The sequence below is a fragment of the Moschus berezovskii genome, chromosome 6, assembly GCF_049115385.1.
Source record: "Moschus berezovskii isolate FMDL1 chromosome 6, NW_MosBer_1.0, whole genome shotgun sequence".
Classification (NCBI taxonomy): domain Eukaryota; kingdom Metazoa; phylum Chordata; class Mammalia; order Artiodactyla; family Moschidae; genus Moschus; species Moschus berezovskii.
The window spans coordinates 92,739,695-92,761,069 of NC_142465.1; the positions used below are offsets into that span (position 1 = coordinate 92,739,695).

General features: G+C 45.1%; 1 protein-coding gene across 1 annotated transcript in view; it reads left to right on the forward strand.

Moving 5' to 3' along the window:
- The first annotated feature begins 3,581 nt into the window (after positions 1–3,581).
- ST8SIA1 (ST8 alpha-N-acetyl-neuraminide alpha-2,8-sialyltransferase 1) overlaps positions 3,582–21,375 on the forward strand; it is a 180,610-nt gene continuing 162,816 nt past the window's right edge. Inside the window, exon 1 of the mRNA XM_055394160.2 lies at positions 3,582–4,221. Coding sequence (XP_055250135.1) covers positions 3,986–4,221 — 236 coding nt within the window. The 5' untranslated portion in view covers positions 3,582–3,985. The remainder of the gene's footprint in view (positions 4,222–21,375) is intronic.

The following is a 21,375-nucleotide window of genomic DNA, read 5'->3' on the forward strand; positions in this document are numbered from 1 at the left end:
CTGTCCTTTTAGCGAGGTCACAAGAGGGAGTAAAGATAAGCAAATGCATTTATTCGGAGTCTTTCTCACGTTACAACCCTATTTACTTCGGTATTGTAACTGGTTGTGAAAAGGGCATGTTTTTTTCTCTTCATTCCAAGTTATTCTAACAACAAGATCTTGAGAGGAGACTGAAGAAAGAATGACATTTTTGAATTTTTAAACTTCTAATGAGATACTTCTATGTGACTATTAATATTTCTCTACACACCATTAGTGTCCAAGCTAACTTGTAAATTGCACCTGACCCATTCACTCTGATCATCTTTCTGCATTTTGGTCTCTCTTGACTGTTCAGTGAGAGGGGCTCTTTTTCTTTTTCTCTCTCTTCTCCACGGCTTCAATTCTGTGATGGATGTATCTTAGATCAGCTCTCACAACTCCAATGTCAAAAAAGTGCTGCCCCGTCAAGTTTACTTATGATATCAGGTAGTTTTGCCAGTGGTGTTTACTGGTCCAGTAAAAGACATTTATAGAGCAAACCCCGCTTGTGTGTACTCAGATGCAGAACTGTAAAACAACACCTAAACTGCCTACTGAAAGTCATATAAGCCAGAGAGCTAAATATCAGGTAAAATATTTTATTTAAAATATTAAACATGGGTGTTTATGCTGCTGCTGCTGTTGCTAAGTTGCATCAGTCGTGTCTGACTCTGTGTGACCCCATAGACGGCAGCCCACCAGGCTCCCCCGTCCATGTTCAAGGGATTTTCCAGGCAAGAGTACTGGAGTGGGTTGCCATTGCCTTCTCCGATGGGGGTTTATACCTTTCCTTAAACAGTGCTGCCTTAGCAACAGCCAGAATAAATTTGAGATGCTCAGATTTATTAAGAAAGTAATCAAGCGACAATTGTTTGTTGAGTATATATGTGTTCAAGCCTGAGATGGCACCTGGAGGAATATGAAAAACACGTCAAATATTGTTCCTGCTCTTCCCCAGAGATTGATCCTCCTTTGGATGAAAAGCATAGGCTTGTTATTTGATACATGATATACAATATTCTTACTGCCCTGTTGCTGAGACAAAGCTACATATGAAAAATGCTAGCAACACAACACGACACATCTAAATGTTTAATCCTCTGTCAGAGACAAGCAACACTACAGACACTCAGATCAGGAGGTCAAAGGGAATAGAAGCAGAAATCAGAAATGTTTATTGAGTCCCTACACACAAAGTCTGTGTTTTAGGTGATCTGGGAACACAGAGAGGGAGAAATTCCTAGCTCCTTGGATTGGCCTTGAATAATGCACTGTATTTGTTTGGAGGGAGAAAAAAGATATCCCATGCAAGAAGTACACAGACCAAAAAACACAGTGACAAAAGTGATGCCTGTGTGACTTGGAAGGAGGACAGGCAATGGTCCGCCTAGATTCAGTGTTCATGCTCCAGAGAAGCAGGTAATGAGGCTGGATTGTAGGGAAATAGAATCTTAGTTTTCAGAAGAAGGAAAAACAGCACACTGCATCACAGAAGCTCCTCAGTTTAAGGCACAACTTTGCTGCATTTTTTAAATAGGGAAACATTCACACAGCCCCTTCATAACCATACCATATTTGTGGTTGCTGTCCTATTGATTTGTAGTCTTTAAATTGGAATAGGCATATCCCTTGGACTAGGGGGAAAAAAAGAGAAATTGGGATAGTCTGGGTTTGATTTAAATCACTGGAACAAAGGAGGCATATGATTTAAGCAGTCTGGCAACTATGGGACACATTTCCCTGGCCTCCTGGACCGCCCCGTTCCCCGAATTCCCTTCCCAGAGCAGAAGAAGGTGGGCTGGGTACTTTGCCGGACTTCAGTTCAGTTCAGTCACTCAGTTGTGTTTGACTCTGCGACCCCATGAATCACAGCACACCAGGCCTCCCTGTCCATCACCAACTCCCGGAGTTCACTCAAACTTATGTCCATCGAGTCTGTGATGCCATCCAGCCATCTCATTCTCTGTCGTCCCCTTCTCCTCCTGTCCCCAATCACTCCCAGCATCAGTCTTTTCCAGTGAGTCAACTCTTCGCATGAGGTGGCCAAAGTATTGGAGCTTCAGCTTTAGCATCAGTCCTTCCAATGCTGGACTTCAGGTAATCATTATTTCAAAGACTCTGGATTAGGCTCCACTGTGTAAGATATAACTTTGCGATTTCGCTCTTTTTCGTCTCTCTTGATTTGCCTAAAGTAAGTAGGAGGGATTTCTGGGGCACGCTTGCAGGAGGAGGGCAGTGGGCCTTGGAGGGAAGATAAAACTTTGGTGGTGATTTTTGATAAATAACTTTCTATCAACTTCTCAAGTCCCATCTCCCAGTAGAGAAAGATACATCAGGCCACCTAACAGTCACTGTAGATATGAGGGACGCGGCAGCCAAAGTGAGCTTGAGCAGCTGAAGCTATGGCCTTAAATCGTGGTCTCCTGACGACGAAGGCGACCCCGTTAGCAGGCTGCGGGATTTCTTTGTCCCTGCACACTTCATGCTTGACGCGATGCCTAAGCAAACAGAACAGGCAACCGCTAGGAGGTAGCCGCGCTATTCGCCCGGCCGCCAATGGTAGCAGACACGATGCCGGCCCGGGCGGGTGGCACTTTTCCAAGGTCGGGGTTGCGATAAGCTGGTCGGTTGAGCTAGAAAGACGTCGAGGAACAGAGGGCCCTGTCGTCTAACAGGGAGAGAAGGCGACGGTGCCTCCAAGACATGGTCATGTCCCGAGGTCGGCTCGCTCGGCCACCAGCCGATTTCACATGTGGATGCGGCAGCGCCTTTCCCCGCAGGGCGGCGGCGAGGCGGAGGACCCCGGGGTGCAAGCGCCTCCTCGTGCGCGCGCCGGCGCGCGGGCCCGCGAGCGTGTGTGCCCGCCTGCGCGCGCGCACGGGCACCGCCGGAGCCGCGGCTCCGGGACCGGGGAATGGGGGTGGGGGCCCAGCAAGGACTCAGTCTCTGCCGGCCTCCTCGCGCCTCGCTGCGGGTTAATAACCAACCAGTCAGAGAGAGCCGAGGGTGACGGCGGCGGGGTGACAGCCCCGGCGAGCCGGCTGCGTGTCGCAGGGTCAGGCTATCCGCCAGCCTCGGCCACGCTCAGGGATTTGAATGTATACATTTTGGGGGAGGGGGGTTATTATTTATTGTTTTTATTGTATTGTTTGGCTCTACCTCCGGAGGGAGGGAGAGGGGGGTTCGCTCTCCAGCCGAGCGTCGCGGATCTGAACGGGTCAAAGGAGGCAATTTCGCGGGTGGGGGAAGGAGGGAGACCTCGATTTCCACCAATCCCCGGGCGTGTGTCTGCGAAGTCCCGGGCGCCGCGGAAGGCTGCGGCGCGCCGCTGAATCCACTGATGAGAGCGAGTTCTTTTCTTCTCCGGGCGGGGTGGGGAGCGGGGGTCCTGGCAAGCCGGGAGGAGAAGCCCGGGGCGGGCTAGCGGTCCCGGCCGCCGTGGAAATTTCCAAGGACTTGGCGCGTCCAGGGGGCGGCGTGGGGCGGGCCGGGGGGGGTGCCTGGCGGCTCAGCAGCGCGGGAGGCGGGGAGAGGCGGCGAAGGGCGCAGGAGCATCGCTCGCAAGGGGACGCCGCGGGCCAGATGTCTGCGAGGAAGCCGAGCCTCTCCCCGGACCCACGCCGAGGGCGACGGTGATGCTGCAGAACCCGCGGGAGCAACACCCCGCCGGCGCCCGCCTTCTGCAGGGAGAAACGACCATGGCCATAGCTCGTGACTTGCTCCCCAGCCACTTCCCCTAGCAAGACATCCTTGGAAAAGTTGCATTGGAAAAAAAAAATCTTTGCGCTGACCTTTGGGGTCCTGGGCGCCCAAGGAGCGGGGGTCCCAGTGCGTGCAAGAAAGCGGAAGGTGTGTGTGCATGGGGGGCTGGCGGTGGGGGGACCCTCCGCTGCCGCTGCGCCTAGCCTGGTGCTGAGGCTCCGGCCCTCGCCCCCAACCCCCACCCGGGACCCCCGGGGCTGCGATGAGCCCCTGCGGGCGGGCCCGGCGACACACATCCAGAGGGGCCATGGCCGTCCTGGCGTGGAAGTTCCCGCGGACCCGGCTGCCCGTGGGAGCCAGTGCCCTCTGCGTTGTGGTCATCTGTTGGCTCTACGTCTTCCCTGTCTATCGGCTGCCGGACGAGAAGGAGATCGTGCAGGGAGTTCTGCAACAGGGCACTGCGTGGAGGAGGAACCGGACAGCGGCCGGAATCTTCAGGTACTCCTGCCCTCGCGGCTCCACCCCACTCGTGTCCTTTCCTCCCCGGGGCGCCAAGGACAGTGTCACCGGCGAGGACTGCCTCGCAGCGGCCCTTTCATCCCGATCTTCTTATCCTCCTCCCTTTCTTTGTCGTTCCCCAACCTGGAGACGGTAGGCAGGTGGCCTTTCCCCAGACCTTAACCCGGAGAGATGGGCGGACACCTGCCCTGGCCATGGAAAGTCTTTTCGCCTTTCTTCCTAAGCCTGAATGGTAGTCAGCGATTTGCCGATGACCGAGGGGAAGAAGAAGCTAGGCTAACTTTGTCCCTTGAACTTAATCAGAATGTATCTCGGGCTCTGTAGAAGTTCAGAGCAGTGGAGAACTAGAAGCAGGTACCAGGCATCTTCCTGGGATTTGGTGAATGGTTGGTAAGAGAAGTCACTAACAAGGGAGTCGTGGACAGTGAAAACATGGACACCCAGCCTGGCTCCGCTGCTTTGTGCAGTGAGCCCATAATAAACACAGGACGCTCGTTGATAACCCTGTCTGCTAAAGAGTCAGGGACTGGGTGATTTTTACTGGGGCTTTATCAACTTTCTAATAATGGATATTATATCCTCATTGTACCCTCCCCAAAACTAAATCTTCAGAAGGAGGAGTTAATTGCCTCCAAGGTCATGTACCTTTGCGGGATCAGAGCTGGAATTTTTGTCACATAAAGCAATTTTGCTCGGCTTACACGGTGGCTGTCTTCTGGTGACCGGGAGATGTGCTTTAGGCAGGGAGTTGAAATCAGAAAACACACAAAACTAAAACCAGCTTGGAAATCAGAACTCTGAGGATCACTCAGAGGTCGAAGTTTCCCTTCCTTTCTGGGACGTTCAGGTTAAGGGTCTAAAAATGAGTTCTTGGCAGGAGGGACTGTGTGGGAAAACTCGAGGTGAGGCAGACCTGCTTCCCTCTGCTTCTTCTCGGGCCTCCTAGCCATGTTGAAGGGACACCCTGGTGCTTCTCCCACTGTCAGGGCCCCCTTTCACCTTCAGACCCTTCAGCTGAAGATGCGCTTGGCTCTTCCTGTGATGGCTGCGGTCTGAGGATATAGAGGGGGTAGACAGTGCTTTCCTATGTGGAGCAAAGGAGTATAGGGCCAGGTGAGAACCTACTGAAACAGTTTCACAGCTGTTACAAATGCTCAGAAACATCTGCAAATTAAAAAAGAAAACAAACAAACTTTGAAAACATGATTTCCCTCCCTTTCTCAGGCCTGCTTCTGGAAAGAAGGTCAAAGAGGTAACAGCCAATCCTTGCAGGGAAAGGCAGCGGAATTCTCTAAACTGGGAATTTCCTTTGCTCTCTTTAGAATTCTGCTATCATTAAGTTTAAAAATAACCCCACTCCCCATAAAAATATATAAGCTCATTTTCTCTCACCTTCATGGTATTGATTGTTCTACTCAAAGGGCATAGCATGCAGCAGTTCTTTGCTCTAAAGACAGAAAGCACTTTCATTTCAAGTAATATAAGGAAATGAGTTCAGAACTTCCCATTCATTTGCAATGAATGAGCCCATTTTTTTGTATAGGAGGAGCAAGAATGAATCTCTGTTAGAGACTGGATTTCTTTTGGAGGACATCATCAAGAGGAAAATGCTTCATTTTCTGAGAATCTCAGGCGGGTTGTTCCTGAGACACACTTGCCTCTTGCTGTCTGTAGCCTGGGGTGATGTTCAGTGTGCTTGGCTGGCATGTGGGCTAGTCTCTCTGTGCAGAAAATTACTTATGAAAATCCACATGAATTTGAGCAGACTCAGGGAGATAGTGGAGGACAGGGAAGTCTGGCATGTTATAGTCCATGGGGTCGCAAAGAGTCGGACATGACTTAGCGACTGAACAACTACAACAAATAAAAACTATGTGAACACATATCTCTCAAAGCTAGTGTTTATAAAACTGTGTAAGAGGTACCGTTGAATGCATGCTACTTGACTCAGGCAGTAAAGAATCTACCTACTGTGCAGGAGACCCGGGTTTGATCCCTAAGTCAGGAAGATCACCTGGATAAGGGAATGGCAACTCACTCCAGTATTCTTGCCTGGAGAATCCCATGGACAGAAGAGCCTGGCGAGCTGAAAAAGTTTGGGCTTCAGAGTCGAATCCTGAGTTTATAGACTGCCATGACTAGGTAAACAGCAGAGTATCTTCAGCAAATTACTCTATCTTTTTGAGTTTTAGTTTGATTGTGAATAAATGGAGATAATAATATCTACCTTGCAGAGTTGGTGTAAGGTTTAAATAAAAAACAAAACAAAACACTGACTGCCCAGTGTCTGGCACATATAACCAGTTAATAGTATCATTCCAGTTGTTGTAAATTGTAAGTTGTATATGCTACAACTTAAATAAGGACACTTGGCCAGGCCAGAAGAATTTGGAATGTTTCACCTGGCAGATTGGCAAAGAATCCCCCCCTTTACACTGGAGCTAATAAACAGGGAGGAGGATTTTGAAAGATAGTCAAAGTATCATTGTTTGTTAAGTCTTTTTTTTTTTTACTCTGAATGTTTAATTGATTTTTTTAACATCTGGATCGTTAGTACGTAGATAGTAATGTTGTTCAGTCGCTCAGTCGTGTCTGACTCTTTGTGACCCCATGGACTGCAGCATGACAGGCCTTCCTGTCCATCACCATCTCCCAGAGTTTGCTCAAATTCATATCTGTTGAGTCGGTGATGCCATCCAACCATCTCATCCTCTGTCGTCCCCTTCTCCTCCTGCCCTCAATCTTTTCCAGCATCAGGGTCTTTTCTGATGAGTCAGTGCTTCACATCCAGTGGTCAAAGTATTGGAGTTTCAGCTTTAGCATCAGTCCTTCCAATGTATATTCAGGACTGACTTCCCAATATCCAGGATTGACTGGTTTGATCTCCTTGCTGTCCAGGGACTCTCAAGAGTCTTCTCCAAAACCACAGTTCAAAAGCATCAATTCTTCGGTACTTAGCCTTCTTCATGGTCCACCTCTCACATCCATACATGACTACTGGAAAAACCATAGCTTTGACTGGACGGACCTTTGTTGGCAGAGTGATGTCTCTACTTCTTAATACACTGTCTACGTTTGTCATGTGGTGGTGGTTTAGTTGCTAAGTTGTGTCCGACTCTTGAGACCCCATGGACTGTAGCCTGCCAGGCTTCATGGGATTCTCCAGGCAAGAATACTGGAATGGATTGCCATTTCCTTCTCCAGGGTATCTTCCTGACCCTGAAATCAAACTGGGGTCTCCTGCATTGCAGGCAGATTCTTTACTGACTGAGCTATGAAGGAAGCCTTGTGAGCTATGAAATTTGTCATATGTTTGTTAAAGATGAAACAGGTCAGCCAGAAGCCTTTGTTGTGTTAAGGAGACACAACTTTGGGAAACAGGTATCTGTGTTTTCCAGTCTGACAAATCTTCTGCACAAATACAAACACATGTACATAAATGTACAATGTATACTTATGTGTGGGGATATATACACATTTATCCATAAACCATGGAATGATGTATGTGTATGTATTGACATAAATACATATATTCATATATGTATGCATGCACCTAACTCTTTGTGATGCTTTGAACTGTAGCCCACCAGGCTCCTCTGACCATGGGTTTCTCCAGGCGAGAATACTGGAGTGGGTTGCCATGCCCTCCTCCAGGGGATCTTCCTGATCCATGGATCAAATCTACAGCTCCTGTGGCTCCTGCACTGCAGGCGATTCTTTACCATTGAGCCCCCAGGGGAGCCCATATTCACAGATGGGTTCCCTGGTGGCTCAGACGGTAAAGCATCTGCCTACAGTGCAGGAGACCCGGGTTCGATCCCTGGGTTGGGAAGATCCCCTGGAGAAGGAAATGGCAACCCACTCTAGTACTCTTGCCTGGAAAGTTCTGTAATTGCAGCCAGTCAGTCCACCCATATTTAATGAGTGACTACGGTGCACCAGATATGAGTTAGGCCCTCGAGGTTAGCAGTGGACAGGATGGACAGCTGCTTTCTTTGAGACAGCTTACCTCCTCCTGGGTGGTGACTGACAAAAACATATGAGGAAAGAATATGATGGTTTAAAGTCTTGTAAAATACTGTGAGGACAAAAGAAAGTGTTTGGTAGGTTTATAAGCATCAGAATTTCAGATTCCATTTTGCCTTTTGTGCTTCCACTTACTTTTGTGATTTTCTTCTCCAAGCTTAGAACTTGTAAAGTGCTGATCCCTCAGAGGGGAACTTTGACAAATCCCCCGGGAGGATGGGGAGCAGCAAGAAAGTAACCAAGCTTTAAGAGTTTTACTAAACAGAAAGTTTCCTTCTCATCCACATAGCGGTAGAAAGATATATAAATCAGTTTGCCCTATCATAGAAAGTTAAACGTTCGAGGCAACTCTTGATGCTTCTGATTAAACAGTCAGGTAGTATGTTCTGTGTTATGTGCTCAGTCGTGTCCTACTCTTTGGGACCCCATGGACTGCAGCCCACCAGGCTCCTCTGTCCATGGGATTTCCCAGACCAGAATACCAGAGTGGGTTGCCATTCCCTTCTTCAGGGCATCTTCCCTGATCCAGGAATTGAACCCGTGTTTCCTGCATCTCTTGCATTGGCAGGTGGATTCTTTACCGCTGAGCCACTTGAAAGGTCCTTAAGTAGCATGAGGAGAGTGGCATTTGTCTCTTCTGTCAGGTCCTTACCCACTGTGTTTGTTCCTCGGAAATAAACTTCTGTTCAGGGTTTATGTGCAAGACTTTATTCTTGGCACCTGACGTGGTAACAGTGACAACAAAGCCAAAGAATTGTTAGGCCCTTGTCATGTGCATGGTGCTATGTTCAGTTCAGTTCAGTCACTCAGTCGTGTCCGACTCTTTGTGACCCCATGGACTGCAGGATGCCAGGCCTCCCTGTCCATCACCAACTCCCAAAGTTCACTCAAACTCATGTCCATTGAGTCGGTGATGCCATCCAGCCATCTCATCCTCTGTCGTCTCCTTCTCCTCCCGCCTCCACATTCTTTCCCAGTGTCAGAGTCTTTTTAAATGAGTCAGCTTGTCGCATCACTGGCCACAGTAGTGGAGTTTCAGCTTCGGCATCAGTCCTTCCAATGAATATTCAGGACTGATTTCCTTTAGGATGAGATGGTTGGACCTCCTTGTAGTCCAAGGGACTCTCAAGAGTCTTCTCCAACACCACAGTTCAAAAGCATCAATTCTTCGGTGCTCAGCTTTCTTTACAGTCCAACTCTCCCATCCATACATGACTACTGGAAAAACCATAGCCTTGCCTAGATGAACCTTTGTTGGCAAAGTAATGTCTATGCTTTTTAATATGCTGTCTAGGTTAGTCGTAACTTTCCTTCCAAGGAGTAAGCGTCTTTTCATTTCATGGCTGCAGTCACCATCTGCAGTGATTTTGGAGCCCCCCAAAATAAAATCTGCCACTGTTTCCACTGTTTTTCCATCTATTTGCCATGAAGTGATGGGACCAGATGCCATGATCTTAGTTTTCTGAATGTTGAGCTTTAAACCAACTTTTTCACTCTCCTCTTTCACTTTCATCAAGAGGCTCTTTAGTTCTTCTTCACTTTGTGCCATAAGGGTGGTGTCACCTGCATATCTGAGGTTAGTGATATTTCTCCCAGCAATCTTGATTCCTGCTTGTGCTTCATCCAGTCCAGCATTTCTCATGATGTACTCTGCATACAAGTTAAATAAGCAGGGTGACATTTCCCGATTTGGAACCAGTCTGTTGTTCCATGTCCAGTTCTAACTGTTGCTTCCTGACCTGCATTCAGATTTCTCAAGAGGCAGATCAGGTGGTCTGGTATTCCCATCTCTTTCAGAATTTTCCACAGTTTGTTGTGATCCACACAGTCAAAGGCTTTGGCGTAGTCAATAAAGCAGAAATAGATGTTTTTCTGGAACGCTCTTGCTTTTTCGATGATCCAGGGAATCTTGGCAATTTGATCTCTGGTTACTCTGCCTTTTCTAAAACCAAGCTGAATATCTGAAAGTTCACGGTGCACATACTGTTGAAGCCTGGCTTGGAGAACTTTGAGCATTACTTTTCTAGCGTGTGAGATGAGTGGAATTGTGCAGTAGTTTGAACATTCTTTGGCATTGCCTTACTTTGGGATTGGAATGAAAACTGACCTTCCATAGCTATTTTATAAAGCATTTTATATTTGTCCCCTGGAGAAGGAAATGGCAACCGACTCCAGTATTCTTGCCTGGAGAATCCCATGGACAGAGGAGCCTGCTGGGCTACAGTCCGCGGGGTCGCAAAGAGTCGGACACGACTGAGCGACCTCACTTTCACTTTCACTTTATATTTGTGCATTCTTTGTTTTACAGTTGAGGAAATGGAGGTTCAGAGAGAACCATTCACAAAGTGATGGGGTTGGGATTCCACCTAGAGCTATTAGACTCTAAGCAAATGCTTGTTCCCTGATAATCTTGGGGAAATGAAGCATTGCTGATGTCTCTTACGATCTGGCCATGATTACTTTTCTGCCATCATCTTTCATCAGTATTCCCCTTTATGATTTAGTCAGATTGATAAAGGTTACAGTCCCTGAAACAAGCCAGGCTGTGTTGGTTTTGCTTGTACCATTCCTTCTACCTGGAATCTTTTCTTTCAAGACCACAAGGCCCAGCCTTCATGGGGCCAATCCTCACTCCTCTCTCCATAGTGCCTAACAGTGATTAAGAACAAAGTTTCCGAAGTTAGCTGTGTTCAAATCCTGATTCCACCGTTTGTTTTGTTCTTGAGCTAATCAGCCTTCATGGTCCATTTCCTCACACATAAAGGCTGGCTTTTTGTAGAAGTGTTGTGAGCTTTAAAATAGATAGTGCGTTGAACATGCTGAGAACTGTTTCTGGCATATAGAGTTGGCCCTTTGTGTCCACGGTTTCCATATCTGTGGGCTCCACCTCAACAGGCTGAACCAGCTTCTGGTCGAAATTCAAGACCTGTGGTTGGCTGAATCCTCAGATGCAGAACCCGCAAATATGGAGGGCAGACTCTACTAGCCATTGTACATAAGGGACTTAAGCACTGGAGGATTTTGGGAGCTGGGTGGGGGTGGGAGGGTAGCGAGTTGGGAGGGAGTCCTGAAACCAATCCCTTGAGGGTACCGAGAGCCCACTGTAATAAGTGCTTAGTTCACATTAACTTCCCTCAAGGCAACTTTCCTTCCTTCTCCCCCAGGCTGTGTTAGACTCTTCTTTAAAACAAACCAAACAAAACCAACCAGAAGAAAACATTATGCTGATTATTGCATTTTTTTCCCACTGACCCGAAATATCTACTACGTTTCTACCACTATTACCATAGAAGGTGCTGGAACCACAACAGTGAACTTAACAGAATCCTTACTTTCCTGGAGATTTATAGGCTGATGAGGGGAGACATAATAAACAGATAAATATATAAGTATCGGGTAATTTCTCAAGCTGTATTAAAAGTACCAGTTTATTTGTCTGCCTTTTCTGCCAATTCCTTCATATTTGTGTACCTGGAGCTGAGCATGGTTACTGTCACACTCGTTTTTCTTGAGTTACTGCGTGAATGAACATTTTATAAAGGAGTGCGCCCAGTTAGCCAGTTAGTTAACCAGCAAGGATTTATTGAGGTTTGACACTCTGCTTGGCTGTGTGGGGTCAAAGGAGTAAACAGCATCCTCTGTAATTTCTAAGAGTTCTTCCTCTAGAACAGTTTCCTAGTCTACTGCTAACACCCGTATATGTGTGTGTGTGTGTGCTCAGTCGTGTCCGACTCTTTGTGACCCCACGGACTGTAGCCCATCAGGCTCTTCTGCCCTTGAGATTCTCCAGGCAAGAATACTGGAGTGTATTGCCATGGCCTACTGCAGGGTGTCTTCACCCCCCAGGGATCAAACCTGTGTCTCTTGTCTCTCCTGCAACAGCAGGCGATTCTTTACCAACTGTGCCACCTGGGAAGCCACTAACATCCTGGGCTGGATAATTCACTGTTTTGGCGGGTTGTCCTGTACATTGTAGAATGTTCAGCAACACCCATGTCTTCGGTCCACTGAATGAAACAACCAGATATTCCTGCAGACTTCCTGTGGCGGGCAGAACGGCCCCTGGTTGGGAATCACTACTTTAGAGAAACAAAACCAATCCAGTTGACGGGATTTAAGAAATCCAGAAAACATCATGCAATTAACAGTGAAATGCAAACTGAATGCTCGGACTACCAAAGGAGGAGTGAATGAATGGTACTTTGATAGATGGCCAGGTCTTGCTTAGGGAAGGGTAGGGAACCCCGGGACACATTTGGGGAGATTTATGATAAGCATCTGTGTCTTTTGAAAGCTTGTATGTGAGCTTGTCAGTCACTGCCTTAGACCTTGGCGAGAGGAGCCCATGCTTCGTGTCCTGTGTTTTGGGGAAGCTCACTTTGCTCATTTCTAGTCTCACCCCTTCTCCGTCAGGCAAGGCTCAATGGGGTCTTTGTAGCCTGCCTGCCCCCAGGAAGCGTTTCCCCTTCTCCATCCTAAGGGTGACTGCCCCACGGCTATGTGTACTCCTAGACCCCCAGACAAGGAAGAGCTCTTTGTGAGAATGGGAGGCTGTGAGAACAACTTGCCTATGGGATTAGAGGGATTCATGTGTACACATGTGGGGAGAAGGTCTCCTTGTGTTGCCATGTTTCAGTATGAAATGCCCTGGGATTTGAGAGGCCTAAATTTGAATCTGGCATTCCAGGTTGTCATATAGGTATGTTTGTCCAGGGAAAAGATTAGGAGAGAATATATATTTTACTTGTTTGTTAATGTGATTATAACTTTTAATTAAATATTAGACACATTTGTAATACCTTTGTCTTCTGCCTTGCCAGTAGGGTCTTTTTTTGTTCTTTTTGCGATATGAGAGCCTATTCATCTTCATTTTGCAGAGGCATGTTTAGGAAGCTAGTTGGATCAACTGGATAATTGTGTATGTTAGCATGGCCAGTTTGTCTTCTGACAGAGTTCTGTTTGGAAGCCAGAGCTGTTGTATCAAACTAAGAACATGCAGATTGGAACCTGCTAAAGGAAGCAACATAAGCTTCCCACTGGGAGGGCAGGTACCTCCGTCAGCATCCAGTTTCCATTTTGGGGAGAAGAAACCCATGGTCGAATTGATTTAGGACAAGGTTTTAACACTCAGAGAAAGGCGAGTCCAAGATATGTTACTTACAGATCTAAGAAGCCAGGGGGCGCTGTGAGCTGGGGGTGGGGCTGCCCTCCATCCCAGGCTAGGAACGGGAGAATAAGAGAGCAGTTTTATTGCTATTGTTCAGTGGCTCAGTCGTGTCCGATTCTTTCCGACCCCATGGACTGCAGCACTCCAGGCTCCCTTGTTCTCCACTGTCTCCCTGAATTTGCTCAAACTCATGTCTATTGAGTTGGTGATGCCAGCCAACCATCCCATCGTCTGCTGCCCCCTTTTGCTTCCAGCCTTTGGCAGCATCAGGGTCTTTTCCAGTGAGTGGGCTCTTCACATCAGATGGCCAAAGTATCAGAGCAGGGTAACAAGCATCTATTACTTATAAGGTGGTTGCGAGTTGGGGGTGTCTGGAACTTTTCGCAGGCTTAAACTCTTAAGTGGTTATTTTAAAAGGTGCCTGGGAAAAAGCAAAGAGGGAACTTTTGGCAGGCATCCTAAACTTGAGTCCTCAGACTGTCCAGACTCTTTGAGTGTGAGCAGGGTTATCATACTGTAAAATGCCTAGGCAGCAACTCAGTAAATCAGTTTTTTTTTTTTTTTCCTCAAGGGTCATTTCTCTCATCACAGCTGTGGATCATTTTGGAAGTGATGCTGACTATGCATGTATCATTAATGTGGTCCTTAACAATGAAGTTGATCTATTTACAGGAAAATCCTTTTTAACTTTTTCATTCTATTTTGTCTCTTCTGGGAGCTGTGTGACCTTGAGCAAGCTGCTTAACCTCTCAGTTCCTTTGTTATGTCATCTGAAAAATGGTGTACTTTGCTAACCCACTTCCTAGGTTTATGATGTTAATTAAGGGAGATAATTAGTGTACAGTCTGTAGCCATCCTCAACCTGGCTTGGCGAGATGACAAAATGCTCCCACCTGGAAAGAATCTGGACTTCAGAGCCCCAGAGAATCAAGTTTTAATCCTAATTCTGTCATTTATTAGCTTTGTGACCTTGAAAAATTTATCTGGCTTTTCTGAGCCTTAGCTGTGGGTGGCAGGTTTTACCTTGAGAGGATTAGGTGCTGAATAATTGCTAATTATTAAGCCATAATGATGAGAAATGCTGCTTCCTGAGCCACATCCTATGCCTATTATTACACTTTTAGTTAATAGAATAGATGACAATAAAATGTGACCTTATGATATCGTTCTTCCATAGTGTTAGAATGAAGGCTGCTGTAAAATGGCCAGGAGAATTTTAAGGGAGAGTGCAGGCCCCTGGCATAAATCACCGGTTCATTCATTCATTCCTATATCTACATTTAGTAAATGCTTCTGTGTGCCACTTAGGTGCCGATGAAAGTTAGACATGGTTTATGATTTTATAGAATTTACAGTTGCATCAAGTGTCATTAGTTAAGTCACTAAGAAATTGAATCATGTGTTCCGAGGGTGAGAGTTTGTTGTAAGTAATCATGCTGAGTTTTGAAGCAACCAATTTTCTCCCCTTTCTGTTGGACAGTCTTCTGGCTATGGCACTGCATGAGAGGGAATCAGCCAAGACCGTAAGAGCTGTGTCACTCCTTTAATTAGGTGCCAGGAGGAAGCCGAAATGAATTCAGAGCTACAGCTCTCCATTATTCAAAGCTTAAGTAACAGACTGCAAGCCAGAGATTTATTTCCAAGTGAATGTAATGAGAAAGGGCTTGTTTTGAACAAAGTGCTTGTTTCAATTATTAATAAGACAAATGTATACATGATTTTTGTATCCCTCATGTTTATTTAAAAAATTTATAATGTTTATTATTGGTCTGATTTTGGAAGTCAGAGATACCGGCTGTAGGAAAATTTTAAATGTAGGAAAAAGAAGAAAACAATCACTCGTAATTCTGTCCTTCAGAAGTACTCATTGTAAACAGTTTTTTTGTGTTTGCATGTGAATGTATAACTAAATTGTATTTATTTTGTATATTTGGTTTTATATCCTTTTAAAATCATTCAGTGTTATATCTGTAACAGTTTCTCATATAATTAATTTTTAACTTACAACCTTGTGATAGTTTTGTGATTTTCATTTTGGAAAAAGATTATTTACCTATGCTTTTAAAAAAATGTTATTTGAACAAATTACTTTCTTCAAAAGGATCCTTTAAAAGGGTATTGACAGGATATGTTAGATTCTTTTAAAATTTCTTCATATATATGGTGAATACTGAATGTGTTAGTTGCTTACACGTGTCTGACTCTTTGAGCTATAGCCCGCCAGACTCCTGCTGTCCATGAAATTCTCCAAGCAAGAATACTGGAATGGGTTGCCATTCCCTTCTCCAAGAATCTTCCCGACCCAGGAATTGAACTGGGGTCTTCTGCATTGCAGGCAGATTCTTTACTGTCTGAGCCACAAGGGAAATACTGAATATGGAAAATCAAAAAGCCTCTTTAAAGAGTTCTTTCTCAAAGTTGACATTTAATGATAAGAGCAATACTGTTTTTATTTGTGAAAGTGACTGACATGTATTCACCCAAAGAGAAACATTGCCAATATTTTGGTATCTGTTCTTCTAGATTATTCATTCTATGCCTGTGTATGTATACAATGAATTTGGACAGTACATTGTGAATATTTTTGTAGTAACAGTGTATGTAGATCTACATCATCCCTTTTTAATGGCTGTAAGATTTTCCGTTTTTGGGAGAGTTAATTTATTTAAGTAACCACTGTTATTGGATATTCATGTTGCAGTTTCTCACCTATGTAAATAATGCTTTTATGAACATCCTTGTATAATTTTAAGTATTTATTTATTTTCTAAGTATGAATTTCTAAAAGTGGTTTCTTGATAGTTTTTCCCCACTACCATCAGTTCTTTATAACTGGTTTGGTTGTTCATAGGAAATTTGACTTCGGCTAAGGGCAGATTTGAGGTTTCCTCCATTTCAGTGTGGATAGCAATTGGGTAAATAGTCAGGCATACAATGATTGTTAACATTAAATGATGAAATTCCCCTTAGGGAATTTTCAAGAAGCCAAAGCAGCTAAGAAAGAGTCCCACAAAACAGGATACTTACAGTGGCAGTCTTCCCTTACTGAGCATGGCAGGCCTATTAATAGCTATGAGGAATTTATTTAGTGCAATGGAGCATGTACCTTTATCTGCCATGGTTATCCTTCCCATTAGCATGGTCTGTCACGTACTTTTAAAAAGCAGTGCCTTATTTTGTAAATAAGTTCATTTGTATTATTTTTTCAGATTCCCCATATAAGTGATATCATATAATATTTGTCTTTACTTAGTATGATCATCTCTAAGTCCATGCATGTTGCTGCAAATAGCAATATTTCATTCTTTTTTATGGCTGAGTAATATTTCATCATAGAAATATGTGTGTGTATATATACACATATATATTATATATATATATGTGTATATATCACCGGAGAAGGCAATGGCAAGCCACTCCAGTACTCTTGCCTAGAAAATCCCATGGATGGAGGAGCCTGGTAGGCTGCAGTCCGTGGGGTCGCTAAGGGTCGGACACGACTGAGCGACTTCACTTTCACTTTTCACTTTCCACTTTCACACATTGGAGAAGGAAATGGCAACCCACTCCAGTGTTCTTGCCTGGAGAATCCCAGGGACGGGGGAGCCTGATGGGCTTCCGTCTATGGGGTCACACAGAGTGGACATGACTGAAGTGACTTAGCAGCATATATATCACATCTTCTTTACCCATTCATCTATTGATGGACATTTAAGTTATACATCTTGGCTATTGTAAACAGTGCTGGTGTGAACATTGGGTTTCATGCATCTTTTTGAATTTGAGTTTTCATACTTTCCAGCAAGCAGATGGACAGACACAGAAAACAAACTTGTGATTATGAAAGGGAAAGGAGTGGAGGGATAAATTAGGTGGATGGGATTAATATTAAGATACATGCTACTATTTATAAAATAGATAACCAACAAGGACCTACTATATAGCACAGGGAACCATATTCAATATCTAGTAATAACCTAAATAGAAAAGAGTCTGATAAGAATATGTGTATGTGTGTGTGTGTATACTTTGCTGTATATCTGAAACTAACACAATATTGTAAATCAACTATAGTTTTTTTTTTAAAGCAGTGCCTTTATGAGATCCTTTGTATCATTTTCCCAGGACTTAAGCAGTTAAATAAAACTGTGATTTAAAAGGGAAAATGGAATTCCCTGGCAGTCCACTGGTTAGAACTCTGCACTTTCACTGCCAAGGGCTCGGGTTCAGTCCCTGGTCAGGGAAATAAGATCCCACATGCTGCATGATGTGGCTAAATAAATAATAAATGGAAAGAAAAGGAAAATGAACTTTTGCTTCATTATAGAGATTTCAAGGAAAATTGCAAATGTGTTAAATAAAGCAGCTGTATTTTCTGACTCTGTTAAGAGTTTTTTTCTTGTTTATTGAAATTAAAACTCTTGAGCTTGAATCTGGAGCAGATCATACCCACATGAGTGGAGGGTGAAGGTTCAGTAAAAAGGCAGAAAAACCCCATGATGATATTTGGTTGGGTTGGGTTTTTGGAGGTTGAGTGATGATGATTGAGTTGACATTGCCTGTCATTCCTGTCCATGTCCTTGTCCCCTTGCGCCTTTTTGAAGCAACTTACACATTATTGCTTTGGTGTTTTAGGGTCAGAGATTCAGTCTTGTTTTAATTTGTTTTAGATCCCTCATCACGGTCATTACAAATTTAAGAAGTATTTGTTGTCTGAATAAAGATACTAGATTGTCCACAGCTGTCTGAATACCTTTCAAGGGTAGTTTCTTTTGTTGCCTAATATTAAGATTCCATGTCATAAATATTCACTCCCAATTCATTCATTCCCTCCTCCACTCATTCCTTCCTTCAGAAAATATTTCTTCAGTGCTTTCTATGTGCTGGGCGCTGTTGCTCGGCCCTGGGAATAAAGAAGTTAGTCAGAAGGACATGGGCCTTTCTGCAGAGAACATAGAAGCACACAGTATTTATAGGAACAGCTATGGATTCCAAAAACCCTCTCAATTCCTTTTGTGGAGGAAAGCCAAACGTAGGTTGACCTTCACTTTCAGAACTGAGCTGTGTATGTCTGTATTCGGTGGAGTCCAGAGAGAGCCCCACTTCCTCCTCCGGCGCGCTGAGGTTTTGACCTGCATGGGGAGATGCACCCAGAGGTCTGTACACAGTTCAGTGCTGTAACATCTTTTGACTCTGGGTAAACTATGCAACATATGAGATGTCAGAGAGGAAAAGCTCTTTAAAGCATTGCTAAAAGATACATAAGGGGAAAGCACAACAATTGCTGATGTAATAAGAGATGGAGTAGCCAGCTAAGTTGGATGAGCAGCTGATCTGCCCTCCTCTGGCCAGGCTGCCATAGTGAGAGGGAGCTCAACAGGATTTGGAGAGGCAGGAAGTAGGAGGTGTCCACTGGGATTGGGGAGCCTCAATTTGTAGGTAAAAGCATGGTCATTTTATTCTTTTCCTGGTAACTGCTCCAACTACGCCTTGTCAAATCTATCGCTTGACCCTCACCCTTAATCCCCTTTAGGATGCCAATGGATCTGTGACCAACCTGGCCAGATTTTATCAGTTTACATCCATCTTGATTATTGGGAATAGTCTTATTCTGTTATTTAGCTCAGTGATGTTGCTTTTAAAGCACAATGAAAACTCTTGTGTGTCTCCCACCTCTGCTAGCTTTGAGGGCTTCCCAGGTGGCACTAGTGGTAAAGAATCCACCTGCCCATGTGGGAGATGGAAGAGACTTGGGTTTGACTCCTGGGTCCAGAAGATCCCTTGGAGAAGGGCATGGCAGCCCAGTCCAGTATTCTTGTGTGGAGAATCCCATGGACAGAGGAGCCTGGAAGGCTACAATCCATAGGATCGCAAAGAGTTGGACATGACTGAGTGAGCACGCATGCACGCATTTGGGGTGTGAGTGTGCAGGGCACCCTCTGCTGCAGAGCCCCAGTCCGTCCCCTGCCTGAGAGCTACTCCCTTCCCACTGTGCAGGGAGGACAAGACTATTTCACAGTTCTTCTCCTGGTGACTGCTGCTTTTCATGTGAACCCTGATGGGCTGCCTGCATCTTTTTTTTTTTTTGGCTGCACGCCACCATTCAGTTCAGTTCAGTTGCTCAGTCATGTCCGACTCTTTGTGACCCCATGGACTGCAGCACGACAGGCTTCCCTGTCTATCACCAATTCCCTGTCTATCACCAATTCCCGGAGCCTATTCAAACTCATGTCTATGCATCAGTGATGCAATTCAACCATCTCATTCTCTGTCATCCTCTTTTCCTCTTGCATCTTCAATCTTTCCCAGCATGAGGGTCTTTTCTAGTGACTCAGTTCTTTGCATCAGGTGGCCAAAGTATTGGAGTTTCAGCTTCAGCATCAGTCCTTCCAATGAATATTCAGGACAGATTTCCTTTAGAATGGACTGTTTGGAGCTCCTTGCAGTCCAAGGGACTCTCAAGAGTCTTTTCCAACACCACAGTTGAAAAGCATCAATTCTTCGGTGCTCAGCTTTCTTTATAGTCCAACTCTCACATCCATAGGTGACTACTGGAAAAACCATAGCTTTGACTAGACTATCTTTTGTTGGTAAAGTAATGGCTCTGCTTTTTAATATGCTGTCTAGGTTGGTCATAGCTTTTCTTCCAAGAGCACCATACACAGGCTCAGATGCCTGACTAGGGATCGTGCTTGTGCTCCTTGCAGTGGAAGTGCGATTCTTAATCCCTGGACTGCCAGGGAAGTCCTTGCCCATATCTTTTAAGAGCAAATTGTCCCTGTTCCTTTGCTTGCTGAGAAGTCTTCTAAGGTGGAAGAAAGATGCTGTCCTTGCCATACCAAAGGGAATTTCACCACCTTCTGCTTCAACCTCACCATATCTTTCCATGTCTGTTTCTTCTTCCCAGACAGCAGGACCAGCACATCAAAGCATCTGGGCTGAAGTGACAGTTTCTTTTTTAATGCAGACCCTCAGGGCTTTGATAAGTGGTTCTTTTGTTCCCCCACCCCTCTTCTTCCTTAGTTGGCAAGGAGGGAGAGGGATGTCTAGCCTCTCTATAGAGTGGAGAAGCAGTGGCATCATCGCAGGAATGGGATGCTCATTCCTCCTACACCTTCCAAGTGTGGCTCAGTGGCATGGTGCCAGTGCTGCTCCTCTGTCAGGTACCATCACTTACAGGCCTTGTAGAGAGGTGGCTGCTCTGACTTCTGGCAGCTTCCTGAACTTAAAAGATGGGGAACTTATAGCCCATTTTGGTCTCAGTTTTGGGCAATGATCATAATTCCTGGATAGAAGAAAAACCTTCATGTTTTGTTCTACTTGTCCCCTGGATGAGTTTGTGCATCCTTCTAAAACTCAATTATTGTGTATTGTTTCTTAAAGGATCCTCATGGCTCCAGGAACAGTGAAAGGTTCAACCTAGTTGATTCACTTTCATCCTGAGCAGGTGATCAAGGTCTCACATCACAAAAGGCATCCATGCTCCCCTCCCTCTCATTTTGGGGGTTTATCACGAGGCTTTCCAGCTGTTGCCTCATAGTTTAGGGTCAGTCTTCTACTGCCAGTTGGTTCTCATTTCCTTTTCCTTTCACTTGATAAGCTTTGCTGTTGTTGTTTAAAAGCTTTGTTGTTCAGTCACTCAGTTGTGTCCAACTCTTTGAGAACCCATGGACTGCAGCACACCAGGTTTCTCTGTCCTTCATCTCCTGGAGCTTATTCAAACTCATGTCCATTGAGTCGGTGATGCCATCCAACCATCTCATCCTCTGTCGTCCCCTTCTCCTCCTGCCTTCAGTCTTTCCTACAGTCAGGGTCTTTTCTAATGAGTCAGCTCTTTGCATCAGGTGGCCAAAGTATTGGGACTTCAGCTTCAGCATCAATCCTTCCAATGAATATTCAAGATTGATTTCCTTTAGGATTGACTGGTTTGATCTCCTTGA